Here is a 15,578-nt window from a genome sequence, read left to right on the forward strand (position 1 = left end):
GAAGTTTACTCATATAAACTCATTTATATAAAGCATTTATATAACTCATTTATATAAAATCATTTATGAAAGAAAGTCCACTCACTCCTGGTCCGAACTTGCTAGACCTCCTGACGGTCTCTCCTGCGGGCCTGTCTGGTCCCGGGTGCCTGGGTAAACCATTATGAATGTTTGATTAATAAAACTGCTCGGTATAACTTTTTAAGTAAAACTCTGACCCCCCGACTTCTAGAAGTGCGTGCACTAACTTTAAAGTCATTTTTCTGCCCACTTAGGTATTTCAGGTATTTACAATCGTCTGAAAAGACTCAAGACTTCATTAAGCGATAAACTTCCACCTTGGTCGAGACGGAACCCCGTGGGGTCCACGACCTCCAATGACCAATCTGAGAGTTCCTTTAAGTTCCTCACGTTTAAGGAACCATATCCTGCAAGTTTGGTCTGAAGCTGACGATCGGATTGACCACGATCGTGAAATCATAAAATTTCCAAACCCTAGCCCCAGGGTTCGCGATTTCGGAGTATCCGGGACTCCGATTCATGATCCGTCAAATCCTACACGATTCTGAAATTATCTGAAACAACATATCCGAAATTGAGCACGATCCAACGGTTCGGTAATATTGAACCCGGGAATCGCACAATATGGAAAATCCGTTCGGGGCTCAAACGGAATCCAAATTGAGATCCGCAAAATCCTATGCGCTCGTGACAACATAAGGATCGTAACAAGACACAGTGCCACTGCACTACCCTCACCCAAGCGCCCCAGCACGCGCCGGCAGCGATGGGTGTCTAAAGCGATTTCGGCTCGCCGGAAAAACTTCAAATCACGGCTCCAAACTCCTACCCTAGGTAAAACACCATATTTGGAGCCACTTTTGTTCTTGGACCTACCCCAAAAAGTGGCCGGAAGTGTCCGAAAACGGAGGCCGAAAATCGACTGAAACTTCAATCTCAAAAATCCGATGGCTACGCTACGAATCGATCTAATCCTACCCAACAGGCAGCTAGAACAGCTCGAGAGGTTCAAGATCCATACCTGGGTTGACAGAAATGGTGGCCGAAGGAGGGAGATCGGCGGCCTTAAAGTTTCGGTGAGTTCCCGTCGCTTTTCTGCAATTTCCGGCCAGCACAGGCCGTGCAGCCGGAGGGGAAGGGTCGGAAAAGGTAGGGGACTCGACGACGGTTCCATCGCCACCGGTCCCGTGGCCGGTGGTGCCCTGAGGCGGCGCCAGCAAGCTCTGGAAGGCGGCGGGCAGTTTTTGCGCGAGAGGAGAGAGCTGGCTGGTTTTTATAGATTCAACTTCGAAATATTTACGGTTATACAACTGAGACTCTTTTGACCATAACTTTACGCAATGGCGCAAGCGGAATTGTCAAATTCCTTCTCGATCAAAAAGTCACATTTTTCTTAATAAAATATTCCTTAATTATGAATTTTTGGTTTGGGATATTACATCAGTTGCCACATAAGGTGGTCAATGTTGTGTGTCCAAATAGCATTACTCTTTATGATTTATCTCAGTGTTTGTTTTTCTAATTGTCTTAATTAAAATACGCTTCATTAATTTAATTGATGTGACATATAATATGGACATGTTACATCATGTGGTATAGAAATGTGAGATAAAAATATAATAAGTGTAACATTACTCTTGTATTATTGACTATGAATAACAAAATAGTACTATATCATATATATAAAAGTTTTTTTACGATTATTTGCTGCTCGTGACAGGTTGAGTTAAAGACCATTTTTGATCCCCTATTGACCAAAATTTAAATTAGGAAGACAAAGACGTCCACATCCCTAATTTTAATCACAAGTTTACAGTACAACTAATAGGGGTAGTTTTGGTTGCTAATGGGTAGCTGTTTTTTTTTTTTTTAATATATAAAAATCTTTTTAATAGGATGGGCTCGTGCCACAAAATAGCCGAACCCCCAACTCGGTACAGCTTGATGGGCCGGAACTCCCATCCCAGCCCAGCCCAAAATGGTCCGAGCAGGTACCGAACCGTGCTAAATACAAAACTGGGTCGGACTTGAACAAACCATGCCCTTACTAAGCCTGAATTTGTCCAACTCAATTAACACATTCGAAACTTCGATCTTATAAGAGACACTTACCAAGGAAAAACATGCAGAAACCATTGTTATTGCAACCAGGTGGATAAGTTGGGCACATTTTTCTTGTCTTTTACGAACAGTGAAAACTTCTCTCTTTCAGTGAAAGCATTTATCATTTTTACTGTTCTACATTGATCTAAAGAGTAAAGATACAAGCATCTGGGATCAGAAATGTTGCAATCGCAGCCTACCCCATGCAAATAGATTTCTACATTACACATTATTTGATACACCATAAGATATGGATGGGGAGATTTGCCTGCCACACTGTCAAGATTCACGGTTTACTTTCAACGTCGACTGTTTTAATTGCCTCCTCGTAGACAGAGCCAGTTAACGATTTGGACTGTGTCGTGTATTGACAGAGGACAACCTGCTCTGTGGATTTGGGAGGAGAACTTGGCAGATCCCATTGAGGTTCATGAGCAAGGCATTTTGTTGTCTGCTTAGCTACTCCAAGAGATGCATGAAATTGTTCATGTCCTGCTGCGTTCACAAACCTAAACTTGTCATCTTTTCTTTCATAACAGTTAACACACTGCATTTTTCTTCTCTGCACCTCTTCCCGAGCTCTCTGGAAGATAAAAGGAGAGCGCAAACAATGAGATATTTCTAAAAGAGAACATTCTCAGTTCACTATGGAAACAATCAGTTAATAGTTACATAAAGGAGATGAAAATCCAAAACAGAATAAATTTGAGCACAAATAGAACCACATAATGAGCCTTGTGCCCTTCTTACTTAATCATAGTCACTCTATTTAGTGATGCCCTTATTCTCATGTTTCACAATAACCATTGCACTACGACAATGTTTACAAATTATCAGCTTGTACAAAATTACCAATAGCAGAACAAAGAAGCTAGTATGGCATGTAAAATACTGTAAATGTTTTGAAGTGCTTATGAAAAAAATTCCATATACATCTTCCCTGTAGGACTTGTCCAGAAGAACTTTATACCTCATGACTATTATGAGAAGTAGCATCTCGTTTACCAGAGCAAAATATTTCATGACACACACTAAAGAACATCAAGTCACATCTCCAACAGAATAACAACATGCAAGGTTAAGTGTTGCATACTGCACAATACAACCTATGGATCTGCATCCATCAACTACAACTGTTAGTAAACTACAATGTTCGGAGCTACTTGAAGAACTTCTACCCATTATCCATACTTGAACATGTCATCAACACCTACATAAAACTCAATACCCCCCAGTGCACCAGGTAGGATATCCAAATTGCACACAGAGTGATGCCTTGTTTTCAGAAATTATTATCAACTCTATATCAGAGCAAAATTTATCAATTCTATCATGTCAAAATACCATCAGTACCATAATCATAAATCGCATATAAGATTTCACCTATACCAAACTTTCGAGACGATAGTAGCGGCATCAAAGCTAAGCAGCCATACATCAACTAAATAAAACTAAAGCAATCAGCGAGAGATTATTTGTAAGGACAAATGAGACAAACCTGTAGCAATCTGAAATCGAACTTGGGCAGTCCAATTTGCCCAACAGTCAATGACCCAAACAAGTTCCCAAGCAATGCAGCATCAGGCACAGTTAACCCATTAACAAGCCCAGCAACAAACCCACCTAAGAAACTGTCTCCGGCACCTGTCGGATCAACCTGGTTCGTCGGAAAAGGCCCAACTTCCACTTCCCCATCTCTCCAATACACTCTGCACCCACGCCTCCCGTTCGTCACAACAACACAGCAGAGCTTCCTCACCTCCTCAACCTCCATGAACAAGGCCTCTTCCGCCGATGCCTTTAAGAACCCCATTCGCGGCAATAGGTGGAAGAAACCACTCTCTTTCAAAGCCACATGCTTCACAGTCCCATTGACGCCATCGAAAGCTCGGATCAGAGCCTGGATGTCCACAAACACAGTGTTGCAAATCTCAAGCAGCTTCTCCATCGTCTCGACCGTGACCTCCCCTCCGACCCCGACCGCCATTCCGAAATCAAACCTGGATTCGGGGAGATCCGAGGGCTTAATCGGGTCGCAGGAGCTGACCCGTTTCAGAACCCGGTCCTGGCGGCCGTCGCCGTCGACGCCCGAATCGAAATGCGCGTGGAACAGAGTGGTTTTGCAATTGGGTACAACAATGGGGTCACGAGGAACCGAGTAAGCGAAGTCGGAGCCGACTTTGGAGACCAGATTGTAGGGAACGGAGAGGCCATCGAAGACGTTGGAGATGAAAGAGGCTGCCCCGCCGAGAGTCTCGGCCAAAACGACGCCGTCCTTGATGAGAACGTCGTGGCAATAGTTGCCGGAGACTAGCACTCGGTGAGTGGAATTGGGTTGGTTTCGGTCTCGAACCATGTGGGGTTTGGTGGGTTGGGATTCGATTGTGTGATTTCAGGATCATCGGTGAGAAAGAAGAAGAAGAAGAAAGAAAGTTAGGGTTTGAGAGGCGCCATTGAAGAAATGAGGAGAGAGAGAGAGAGAGAGAGAGAGAGAGAGAGAGAGAGAGATTTAAGAGATGACGATGGGCACAGAATGAATACAAAGTTGGGTGACAAAGTTGGGTTTGGGTTGGCAAATTGTACGTGCAGGTGTCGCTAGGAGGAAGACGCGCAATGCGCACCAGAATATAGAGATGATATGAGAGAGAGGGAAAGATGGAGAGGAATTGAAACATATTTATAGTGTGCATGGATGGAGAGATCAATGGGTTGGGGGAGGAAGCTGACTGTTGTCGGTGATGGCCTCTCCTCCGTCCTTTGCTTACTTTGATTTGCGGAATTGGGACCATCCGGAATTGCCACTATGATTTGTTTATTCAAAATTTATACTTATTAATTAATTTCTTCTTTTTTTTTTGGTTGAAAACTTATTAATTTCTTAGATATTAAAAATCATTACTGTCATCTTAGATTAAATTCTCTTTTTGGGCCCAAGCTTGACATTATAAAGCCCAATGGTACAAAGAAGGACTCAATATACTAGGCCCAACAACACAAACGCTTCAAGAAGAACCCTAAGTCATCCTATTTCAAATAGATTGGAGTACTGCCCTGGTTTCCATTTGGCAAACTTATAAATTCTGGGATTTAGAAAAATACTTGCCCCCTCAAGAAACTCCTACGTTCCTGCTAATCACAGTTTGACATGTAAGAATGTCTCCTTTCAGGTAAGGAGGTAAGCAGTGTCCTGGAATTTAGTTTACTAAATTGGACAACATGTCAATATATTGTGTCTTACAAGGATGAGACTCATAAAGACTGATTTAGACATGATTCCAATTCCGTTCACGCCAAGCCACTAAACAATGCCTAAAAGCTCTATTAAGTGTCAAAACAAGAAGAGAAAAGTCTTTGTAACAATCCAAAAGTACAACCTCATTCTCAAGGTCACTTATATTGCGACTCTACAATATCACTATTCATTACTTATTCTTTGGCATCAAACAGTATCACTATAGATTACTTATTCTAACTTTGGCATCAAAGAGTCTTTAGCTAACACCACATCTGTGTTTTTCAAATCACGGAAATCGGTCCTTTGTGCAAGATATTGTGCATAGAAGACCAGCTCAATAATCAAGCAGAATTTAACTTGGGTTCGAGCAAGAACATCATTGAGACCCTGCAAGGACAGCAATTATTAACAGGCCAAATTTAAGTATCACGGTCCTAATGGACGAGCTCACCACTTTAGGACCACCCCATGGAAGAACTCCTCCCTTTGTAGGAGCTCCCGGAAAATATTCCAAAAATACATGTACTAAAGTGCTAACTAAGCAGAGCATAAAGAGGTAATCATAACAGAACATCCATCAGGTATTTGCTAATAGCTATCATCCAACGAGGGGGCTGGGAATGTGATTCCAGATCACTTACAACCCTCTGAAATGGCCTAGCGTGTCACAAATTGCACTACTTTAGAATACGATTCTTATTCGAACTCCAAACGCTATCTCTGACTCTAAAGTAAACCATTTGAGACCCACATTAAACGATAAAAGGAAAAGAAAAAAAAAGTGGAGCACATCCTTTTCGGGCCACTCTTTAACTTCAGAGAGTTTTTCCAAGAAGATGGTGTTTTTCTTCTTCTCCTTTGGTCACTTTTTAAAACTAAAAGGTACGGGCTTTCCAACCCTGACAATTTCATCTTTATTTTCGAACCTTCCAAATCAAATCTAACCATATATTTACAGGATTGATTCAATGCCCAACATTCTCACAACAGAGCCGGGGGCGGGGGGGCGCGGCGCGGCATTTACTATATGATAAAACATGTCTGCTGAAAGAATGCAAACTCTAACTCCTTCCAAGTATTGGGTACTAGATATTCACAAACTTCTTTACCTCTTTTAATTGCATTTATAACATAAAAAGAGATGGATTTGGCAGTGTCATTGCAGTAAAGTGGGGAAGCAGACACTGGAAGATGAATTGCATAAAATCTAGGTTGGTTACTTTACAGTTATAAACAAGAAACAACAGACTGTAAGTAGTATTGAAGTTCGTACAGAGATTGCATGAAGCCTAGTTGGCCAGATAATCAAATTGTCTTATTTACTAGATGTTGGTCAGGATGCTATACCAGGCTAATGCAGGCAACTAATGCAGCATACCAAACTCATCAATCAGAGCGGATGCCACCCATAAAGGTCCTCGGATCAGGGCAGCCTCCATTGAACTGGGCTTGTGAAAAGTCAAAACCAGGGTTCTGCACAGGACCAAAAAAAATAATCACAAACTATATGACCAGGAAAGTCATATAAGGGCAACTTTGGTTAAGGTTCATTTGATCTGTACAAATTCATTTCCATAAAAGAGCCCTTTTCTGTTTAAGATAACTAGAATAAAACTAATTTGTAGGCCAAAAGCAACAACCAAATGGAAGATGTCAGGAACAAATAATTACATCTAATGCCCTTTAAGATCCTGCATCAACATTTCATATCGATAGAAAATCAGAATGCTAATTTTGAGCCTCTAGTTAGACAAGACTACTGTATATAGGGAAAATCATGCAAAAAACGTTCTCATCTCTTCCTGACGAGTAAAATGCAATATATGCGGAATCTTGGGCACAATTAACGATAAAATTGCCACATGTTAATTAAAGAAATCCTAGTAAAACCACCTAACAATATTAGTTGCACTTAGCAAGCACTATCTGTTAATCATTAGTAACAGTAAGATTATCAGCTAGCTTCACATTCAGTTCATCAATTCAAACACTAAAACATAGTTCCATACAACGAGAATAAGATGCATAAGTGTAACTCACCTCTTCTTGAAATCTCTGAAGCATGAGGCGCTTCTGCTCAAGGTCAGTGGAGTAAGGATCTAGCTGACCCTCCCCCACTATAGGTGAAGCCCATGTCTGCCCTTTGTCCCTCTTTTGCAGTGTAATGTGCATTATATCATCCTCTACCAAAATATTTATTTTTAAAAAAAATCAGCATAATTCAAATTTATGAAGAAATTTAATAAAAAAAACAGAGAATATAAGGGGAAAAAGAAAACTAACACTAATTACCTAGTGTCCAGAAAGAACAGTCTGTCTTCACTGGGCTAGTAAGATCATGCTGTACAATCCGCATACGAAAAGCACCGTTTAAACCACCTATCAAAAACTTCATTTTTTGAGGAAATAAATCAAATGGAACTGAATTACTTACATTGAGGTAGGGAGGATTGCCTTTGATGCCGACTTCGACGTGCTTCGACTGGATTTTGCAAAAAAATTGCTTTGAAGGAACATTTTGGGGCAGATTTATGTACATGTTCACCTCCTCTAGGGTTTGGTCCCATTCAAACACCTTCTGACCTAAGAATTTCAATCCGCACACAAATTTCAGTCACTGCAAACCAAAATAAAAAGCAAAAGCCGTGAAAGGAAAGAGATTTACCATTGTGAACGAAGCTGTGGCGCTTCTCTGGAGCCAATTTCTCGGCCATTTGGGTCGCTAGGGTTTGCTTACGCTCTGCGTTTTGGGTCCTCTGTTCGCGCGCTTGTCTTCCTCTTTGTCTTTGTTTCTTGAAGCTTCTAATACGAAAAGTTGAAGATTCTTAAAACTGACCCAAACATTTATGCATTTTTATGTTTATTGCCCCTTTACTTTTGTGAATCATTTTTTTTGTACAATAAATTTCGTCATTTCCATTATTGCCACATTTTATTATATTCTTTCCCCTTCTGTTTATGATTGTGGAACTTGGGTCTTCCTCAAACTTCAACACCTCCCATATGATCATATCCACCACCTATTCATTGAAATTGTGAATGCGCACCATATCCACAGTTTATTTAATGAAATTGTGAATGCACATGTATAGGCACACGTATTAAGTAAATTTAGGTATTTTATTTACATAAGACATTAAAGTTCGGAGTTTCGAGTTTAGAACTTGCTCCCTGCTCATCTTGCTACTACTGAGCCACCTAAAGTTTGTACAATAAGCCTTTTCGACTCCAATGTCTGATGTACAAAGAAATAATAACCATTTGAAAAACTTTGTAAGGATTGTCGAGTTCTACAAAAATTAGACATGTAAAGTAAAAAAGACGTGAATCAAATGAAAAAAAAGAAAAAGCATATATATCAACTAGCAAATTGGTTTAGTAGCTCGTAATGTTGGAGGAGGTTATGAGCTCGAATCCACTTTCTCATTATTTTTATTTAAAAAAATACACACTAATTACATAAATGAGATAAATAACGCGTATATAGCGACAGGTTTGTAGTTTATGATCAATTGTGTCGTAATATGCATGGCATGGCACCACTAAAATACGTACAAAAGTGACCCATTAGGGTTGCTTTTCATGATATGAGTACTAATTTGATTTTGCATGGGTTAGCCAAGCCAGTTCCATTTTGGAGTGTAAAAACGAGAGTCTATGTCTTTGAGGAAACTTCGTCCAATATTTTCTTTTGGCCAAGAATATCTGACCAATCAGCTTATGGGTTTTTTCTTCTTTCTTTTTTTGGTTTGATCAAACTGTAAAAGAAATGACAACCGTTTGATTCCTTTCGAGGAAAAGGCTTGAAAATTCCACGAAAGTTCGGACTCTGTGGGTACATCACATATGTACATATTGTTGCTTCCTTTTAGCCTCTCTCTCTCTCTCTCTCTCTCTCTCTCTCTCTCTCTCTCTCATTGGACTAGTACGTTATTGCTTGCTTGCTTCCATTGAAGCACACTGAAAGATGCAGGTAGAAGCTTAGCAGCTAGCTTAACCAATGACACAAACTGAGTGGAGATGCAAAACCCAAAAGAGACAATTGGACATAATATTATTAAATAAATATATTTTGTCACCGAGTCACTGCCGCTGCCAAGTGTGGCGGGTAAAGGGTAAAGGATAGAGTAGAGAGCTTTGCATGCAGTACTCTCCAAGTGTCGATAAAATTCATGCATGTTTCCACATCAATCTGCGGCTATTTATCACTTTTACTACAAATCAGCTCCAAACAAATATATCCACAAATATAATTTTCTTCAGAATTAAAGTCTAATAACCTTTTGGTTACTCTACTGGAGGCCCTCGGCACCAGCAGGTAGGACGGTTGTTTAAGGCCCTTAAATTGAGAGGGCTCCAATTTGTATAATACTATATATATACATATCTATATTATTTATAAATACTATATTATATAAATATTATGTTAGGCCCAAATTAATTATTGTAAATATAAAAAACTTATCTAATTATTTAATTCAAAATTAAAAAGAGGAAACTCAATAAAGGCTCACTCATTGTAAAAAAAGAAGAAAAAAAAACTTGCTCAATTACTCAATTAAAAATTAAAAAAAGGAAACTTAATAAAGATCCAATTATTTTTTAAACTTATAGCTTAAATCAATTAACCAACAGGGTCTAGCCCAATGAAAAAAAGGCCCCGACTTGCATACAAGAGGTCTCAGGTTCGAACTCACAAGGTATTTTTGTTGTATGTGTGTGAAAAAATCTCTCATCTAGTTTAGACTATCACTTGTACTATATAAAAAAAAATCAATTAACTTAGTTGAATCAATTAGAAAATTGAAAAAGATATAGTAGAAAAACTTGATTATGTATAGTTAATTTATACTTTTAAATCGAAAAAGGCAAAATAAGTAATATTTAAGTGATGTTTTGATGCATTTTATACAATTGTTGTGTAAATTACATATTGATTTTTTTTTTTAATGTTATAATTGTGAATATGAGTTTATATAATATTTTTTAACTTACAGAAAAAAAAAAACTCACATATATATATATATATATAGAGAGAGAGAGAGAGAGAGAGAGTAAAAGGCCCAATTTAAGATTTTTGCCTTAGACTTCCAAAACGTAGGACTGCCGCCTCCACTTCTAATAATCATCCACTGACATTAGGAAGTTCAAACATAAAACCTTCATCAAATAAATAATGGCATTGATCCTATTTTTACTCTTTTCATATGTAATTTGTGTCAGCTTAAATTTTTATTTCATTTGGAGTATAAAAGTGATTTTAGGAGAGAAAGAAGAATTCTTGAATAATTACTTTTAACTATTTAAACTATAATTTCCTTCATATATAATTTTTATTTTTATTTTTTTTTATTGGACCTTCATATGTAGTGATACTTTTGTCCACGTTTTGGGCCTCTCCTAAATTGCTTCTGAGTTGCATTCACATGTATGTAACCCACAGGACTAATGCGAAAATCCCAAATGTAATACAAAATTGAAGGGTGTCAAATCTCGTTTTATTTTATTTGTCAGGTTCAACATTTTTTCCCATAAAAAAATATTAAAATATTTTCATTTTTATTTATTTTTTAGTACAAACGAAAGTCTAAATTAGAAGGAGAGAGATTTCACAAACACACAAATGATGTCATAAAAGTTCGAACCTAAGATCTCTTATCTCAAATTAAGACCCTTTTAAAATGCACATATTCATCCACATTTTCATTTTTGCCAAGGAATTGTGGATGAATATGTGCATGTTTTTTGTTGCCATCCGGCTACGCGGCTTGTAACTCCACCTGCTGATTGAGTACGTGGTATCCATGCAAGAATATAGAAACAAACGTGAGAAAATTCCAGGAAGTTGCCATGCCTACTAATATTATTTATATCCACGACCCTTTTTTTCTTCACAGAGAGAAAGAGAGATAGTCAAGAAACTGAAAGAGAGAGTCTCTAGCTATCATGGAAGAATCACAGAACAACATAGAGAATGGGATCATTAGTGATAATTATAAGGCATTATTAGACAATAATCACAAGGAGCAGTGGGCTAATAATATTAATGGATCAAGAACACCTCCACAAAACATGGCAGCCTCCATGGTCCGCAAGAAGTCCGACCCGATACTCGTTTCCAATGTTCGCTTCCAAATGCTCAGAAGTTTGCTCAACAATTTGCAAGAGGTGGTTCTTGGCACCAAGCTTGCTCTGCTCTTCCCTGCCATTCCCCTTGCAATTGCGGCTGATTTTTATCACTTTGGAAGAGTAAGTCTCAAGCAAACTATTTTGATATTCCCTTATTTTTCTTATGATATATTTTCTTTGTGTTTGTAAATTAATGATCATTTTCATTAATTTGATTGTTCTTGTGCAAAATGTAGCCTTGGATTTTCGCTTTGAGCTTGCTTGGACTCACCCCACTTGCTGAACGTGTCAGCTTCCTCACTGAGTAAGTTTTTTTTCTCATTAATTATTATTTACCATATACACACACATATATATAGACGTACAAACTTTTTCTAACATTGTTATTTCCTATTTTGTATGTATCCAAAAAAAAAAACTCAGACAAATTGCTTACTTCACTGGTCCAACAGGTAACAATCTCCGTTAATTATAAATTAATTAGAATGTTTAATTATTTATAATGAGAATATTTTTGTGAATAATGATGATTTTGATTTAAATTTACAGTTGGAGGCCTTCTTAATGCAACATGTGGCAATGCAACAGAGATGATAATAGCATTATTTGCTCTTCGCCAAAACAAAATCGACGTGGTGAAGTACTCTCTGTTGGGTTCCATTCTCTCCAACCTCCTCCTTGTGCTGGGGACCTCTCTCCTCTGCGGGGGTTTGGCCAACCTGAAAAAGGAACAAAGATATGATAGAGTAAGCAAAAAATAATTAATTTAATTATAATTTATTAATTTGCTGTAATTAAATTTTGTGCGGCTTGAATTGAAACAGAAACAGGCTGATGTGAATTCACTCCTGCTGCTGCTGGGGTTGCTTTGCCACATGCTGCCATTGTTGTTCAGATATGCGTCGGGGCTGAACAATCCCTTTGCCACCAACACTCTCCAGTTGTCTAGAATAAGCAGCATTTTTATGCTTATAGCATATGTTGCCTACATCTTCTTCCAGTTGAAAACCCACCGCCAGTTCTTTGAATCACAAGAGGTAGTAGTGATCTTAGTAGCATGTTTAATCCATAATGTAAAAAACAAATTAAGTCTATATGAGTTAACAATAAAATCCATCATTATTAATATCCATTCCTTAAACAAAACAAAAAAAAAGGTATCGGTTGGACAAGGTGTACGCTTTCCTCTCACAATCATCTTGCCATGTGAATGGTGTTAGGTAAATGTAAGAGCGAGGGCGTATGAAGAGAATGAACTAATTTGCTCACCACCACATTATTTGTTACTAGAAGAATTTGATTTTTGGAATCCGTGCAGTGAATGCTAGTCATACCACATTGTATACCACCTCTGTAATAGAGGGGGGGGCCTCCACATCTATTAGAGAGGTAATATGCAAATGTGGTACGTCTAGCATTGCTCATAGACTAAATCAAACTCATTCAACGACACCACCATTTAATGGTGATGAGCAAATTAATCTATTCTCCGTATATGATCATTTCACTCCAAAAATTATCAATTATCCTCACTTGCATAATGTGACTTCCACAATATTATGGTCCTAACCCATGAGAAAATTAGAATTAAAATTAAGAGAAGATTATGAAAGCATATTCCATATATTTCCTCTGTTTCCATAGCTTTCACATACTAGCCTATATGTAATATATATGAGTTCCTTCTGGAACAAGGCACCAGTCCATAGACCAATCTTTTTGGGACATAAAACTAGTTTTATAAATAATATAAAAGTCACAATTTGTAAATATTGGCTAGTGATTAGCTTGTTTCAATGCCAATGAACAGGGAGATGAAGATGAAGAAGAAGAAAAACCAGTGATAGGATTTTGGAGTGCATTCAGTTGGCTGGTTGGTATGACAATTATCATAGCTCTCTTGTCTGAGTATGTTGTGGGAACAATTGAGGTATACATTAGATAGGCCTGATCATTATACTAATTTTTGGTTAAAATTCCTTGATGGTGACTTTTGAAGCATAAATTATTGCATCAATTAGTACCTAATTATATACATTTTGCCTCAATTAGGCTGCATCAAATTCTTGGGGCATTTCTGTGACCTTCATCAGCATTATTTTGCTACCCATTGTGGGGAATGCTGCAGAACATGCTGGATCAATCATCTTTGCTCTCAAGAACAAGTTGGTATGTTACATCAACAAAAATCACTCTAATTTCCCTTTTAGATATTACATTGGTCTGAAATCTGATTGCCCTATCTCTGATTTGTATACAGGACATATCTTTGGGTGTTGCTTTAGGTTCTGCATCTCAAATTTCCATGTTTGTGGTAAGATTTAAAGTATACCAAGTCACATAACAGAGAAAGTATTTGCTTCAAATTCTCTTATAAGAAAACCCAAGTGCCTATCTTCTTCTTTGTTCAGGTCCCCTTAAGTGTGATTGTTGCCTGGATAATGGGTGTCCAAATGGATCTTGATTTCAATCTCCTTGAAACTGGTTCTCTTGCTTTCACTATAATTATCACAGCCTTCACATTGCAGGTTTTCTCCTAATCCACCCCCTTTGTTTCACTTTTTGTTCTTTTTTTTTTTAGCTGAGAAAAATACCTTCTTCTGTTATTGTCCAGGATGGAACTTCACATTATCTGAAAGGGGTCATTCTTTTCCTGTGCTACATTATTATTGCTGCTTGCTTTTTTGTTGACAAAATTCCCATGAGTAAGTATCTACCCTAAATTTATAAAGGTACTAATTAAGAAGAACCAACATTAAGCTTGTGATTAATTATGTTATACTAATTAAGGACATTATGGATTTTGATGACAGATGAAACAACTGTGGGCACTTTGGGAACTGTACTTGAACCATCCTCAGGAGTCTTGGTTGCTTGATTAACTTGGCATCCCAAAATAAAAGTTGAGAACTGTTAAGCATCCATTTTGGTTAAGAGTTGAGATGGGGTGTGTTCTTCTCAAGAAGCAAGGACTCTTGGAAATGAAAGGAAGTTCCCCTCTGAAAATGTTTGCTTCATTTTGGTTGAATTGGTGGCAAATTGGCAAGTGTTTTTATATTCAATATTTGACTTTTCTCCCTGTGACTAGAAAGCATGTATTTGATATTTAAGCAAATATGTGGGTGAAGCAGAGGGAAATGCAGCTATGTCTTCTTTTGGTGGCAATAATATCATGGAAATAAACTACTCTAGATTGGAGTTCAACTTTGCTTTTTTAAATAAATGCTATGAAATGTCACAGGTTTGACAAACTGTCATTATATAATTTACCACTGCAACATACATATGTGAGGAAATTATTCACATTATTTTTTTTCGTTGGAATTTAGAAGTGTGATGTGTGTTGCTTTGATACCGCTGCTTGGTTTTAAATGATGAAAGTGTACAATAGACAATAGTTGAAATAAAGTAATTTTATTAGATTGGGGGAGAATAGTACATAACTTAGTGTAGACTAATTGGCCTCTTTCTTAACTTATTAGCTTCTTAGCTACCACACTTAATTTAGATTAGTTTGAGCTATTTGGCCCTACCTAGAGCTCTTGTCTTCAAGCTTCTTCCATTGGTTGGGTAGCTCACCTGTAGTTCCCTCGTGGATTGGGAGTTGTAGTGGTTTAACTCCCGCCAACTTTAGTTGATTAGCTAGTTTAGGTGGCTAGCTTACTAGCTTAGATTTGGGTAGCTTCTTTGCTCCCACATTGATTGGGAGTTATATTAGTTGACTCCACATAGAGCCGGCTCATAGGCTGTGCGGGCTGTGCGACCACCCAGAGCAATTGTTCCCTCTTTTTTTTCTGTAGTTTAGTTAGGGTCGAATGTTGAAATCACAGTTCATAAAAATAAATAAAAAATAAAAAAGATTGTTTTTTTAGCACATCGATACGGGGAAGGGGGAGTTTTTATTCGACGTTGTTGAAAGTTTCAAATCAGCCTCGACATCTCTCTTTTCACAGGGCCTCCAAAACCAATAGACCGGCTATGCCTCCACATTGTCTGGGAGTTCCTTTTGTTAACTCTGCATTTCATTGTAGGTTGCATGCCTATTTATAGATGATTGTTGGCCGACTTAGCCTTGGTCCATCGACTAGGG

The 15,578-nt window shown here is 38.1% G+C and overlaps 3 protein-coding genes across 4 annotated transcripts; 1 reads left to right on the forward strand and 2 right to left on the reverse strand.

The window, feature by feature from the left end:
* On the reverse strand, positions 2,197-5,210 carry LOC18774215 (inositol 3-kinase). Its single transcript, XM_007205278.2, has 2 exons — positions 3,623-5,210; positions 2,197-2,707 (listed from the first exon to the last, which is right to left on the reverse strand). Exons 1-2 carry the CDS (start codon positions 4,478-4,480, stop codon positions 2,411-2,413), a joined length of 1,155 nt encoding a protein of 384 aa, XP_007205340.1. The 5' UTR covers positions 4,481-5,210; the 3' UTR covers positions 2,197-2,410.
* Positions 5,424-8,172, reverse strand: LOC18772329 (nudC domain-containing protein 2). Of its 2 annotated transcripts, XM_020565368.1 has the most exons (6): positions 8,025-8,161; positions 7,794-7,942; positions 7,652-7,700; positions 7,400-7,542; positions 6,707-6,832; positions 5,424-5,746 (listed from the first exon to the last, which is right to left on the reverse strand). In XM_020565368.1, exons 1-5 carry the CDS (start codon positions 8,071-8,073, stop codon positions 6,746-6,748), a joined length of 477 nt encoding a protein of 158 aa, XP_020420957.1. In that variant the 5' UTR covers positions 8,074-8,161; the 3' UTR covers positions 5,424-5,746; positions 6,707-6,745. The 2 variants fall into 2 exon arrangements, with proteins under 2 accessions (XP_020420957.1, XP_007206063.1); XM_007206001.2 differs by lacking the exon at positions 5,424-5,746 and having other exon boundaries at positions 6,483-6,832; positions 8,025-8,172.
* On the forward strand, positions 11,261-14,791 carry LOC18772989 (vacuolar cation/proton exchanger 3). Its single transcript, XM_007205143.2, has 11 exons — positions 11,261-11,608; positions 11,725-11,792; positions 11,912-11,940; positions 12,038-12,234; positions 12,313-12,525; positions 13,299-13,418; positions 13,541-13,657; positions 13,749-13,802; positions 13,900-14,016; positions 14,103-14,193; positions 14,302-14,791. The coding sequence occupies exons 1-11, from the start codon at positions 11,306-11,308 to the stop codon at positions 14,364-14,366; spliced, it is 1,374 nt and encodes a 457-aa protein (XP_007205205.2). The 5' UTR covers positions 11,261-11,305; the 3' UTR covers positions 14,367-14,791.

This window comes from Prunus persica, chromosome G6 (assembly GCF_000346465.2).
Source record: "Prunus persica cultivar Lovell chromosome G6, Prunus_persica_NCBIv2, whole genome shotgun sequence".
Classification (NCBI taxonomy): Eukaryota; Viridiplantae; Streptophyta; class Magnoliopsida; order Rosales; family Rosaceae; genus Prunus; species Prunus persica.

What these genes read in the sequence shown, in the direction of transcription:
- LOC18772989 (XM_007205143.2), top strand. Translation starts at nt 11,306, where the DNA reads ATGGAAGAATCACAGAACAACATAGAGAATGGGATCATTAGTGATAAT. An exon ending in AGTTCTTTGAATCACAAGAG is followed by an intron (nt 12,526 to 13,298) that starts GTAGTAGTGATC and finishes GCCAATGAACAG; the next exon opens with GGAGATGAAGATGAAGAAGA. An exon ending in ATGTTGTGGGAACAATTGAG is followed by an intron (nt 13,419 to 13,540) that starts GTATACATTAGA and finishes TGCCTCAATTAG; the next exon opens with GCTGCATCAAATTCTTGGGG.
- LOC18774215 (XM_007205278.2), bottom strand. Translation starts at nt 4,480, where the DNA reads ATGGTTCGAGACCGAAACCAACCCAATTCCACTCACCGAGTGCTAGTC. An exon ending in TCGATTTCAGATTGCTACAG is followed by an intron (nt 2,708 to 3,622) that starts GTTTGTCTCATT and finishes TTTATCTTCCAG; the next exon opens with AGAGCTCGGGAAGAGGTGCA.
- LOC18772329 (XM_020565368.1), bottom strand. Translation starts at nt 8,073, where the DNA reads ATGGCCGAGAAATTGGCTCCAGAGAAGCGCCACAGCTTCGTTCACAAT. An exon ending in CCACAGCTTCGTTCACAATG is followed by an intron (nt 7,943 to 8,024) that starts GTAAATCTCTTT and finishes TGAAATTCTTAG; the next exon opens with GTCAGAAGGTGTTTGAATGG. An exon ending in GCAATCCTCCCTACCTCAAT is followed by an intron (nt 7,701 to 7,793) that starts GTAAGTAATTCA and finishes CGGATTGTACAG; the next exon opens with CATGATCTTACTAGCCCAGT.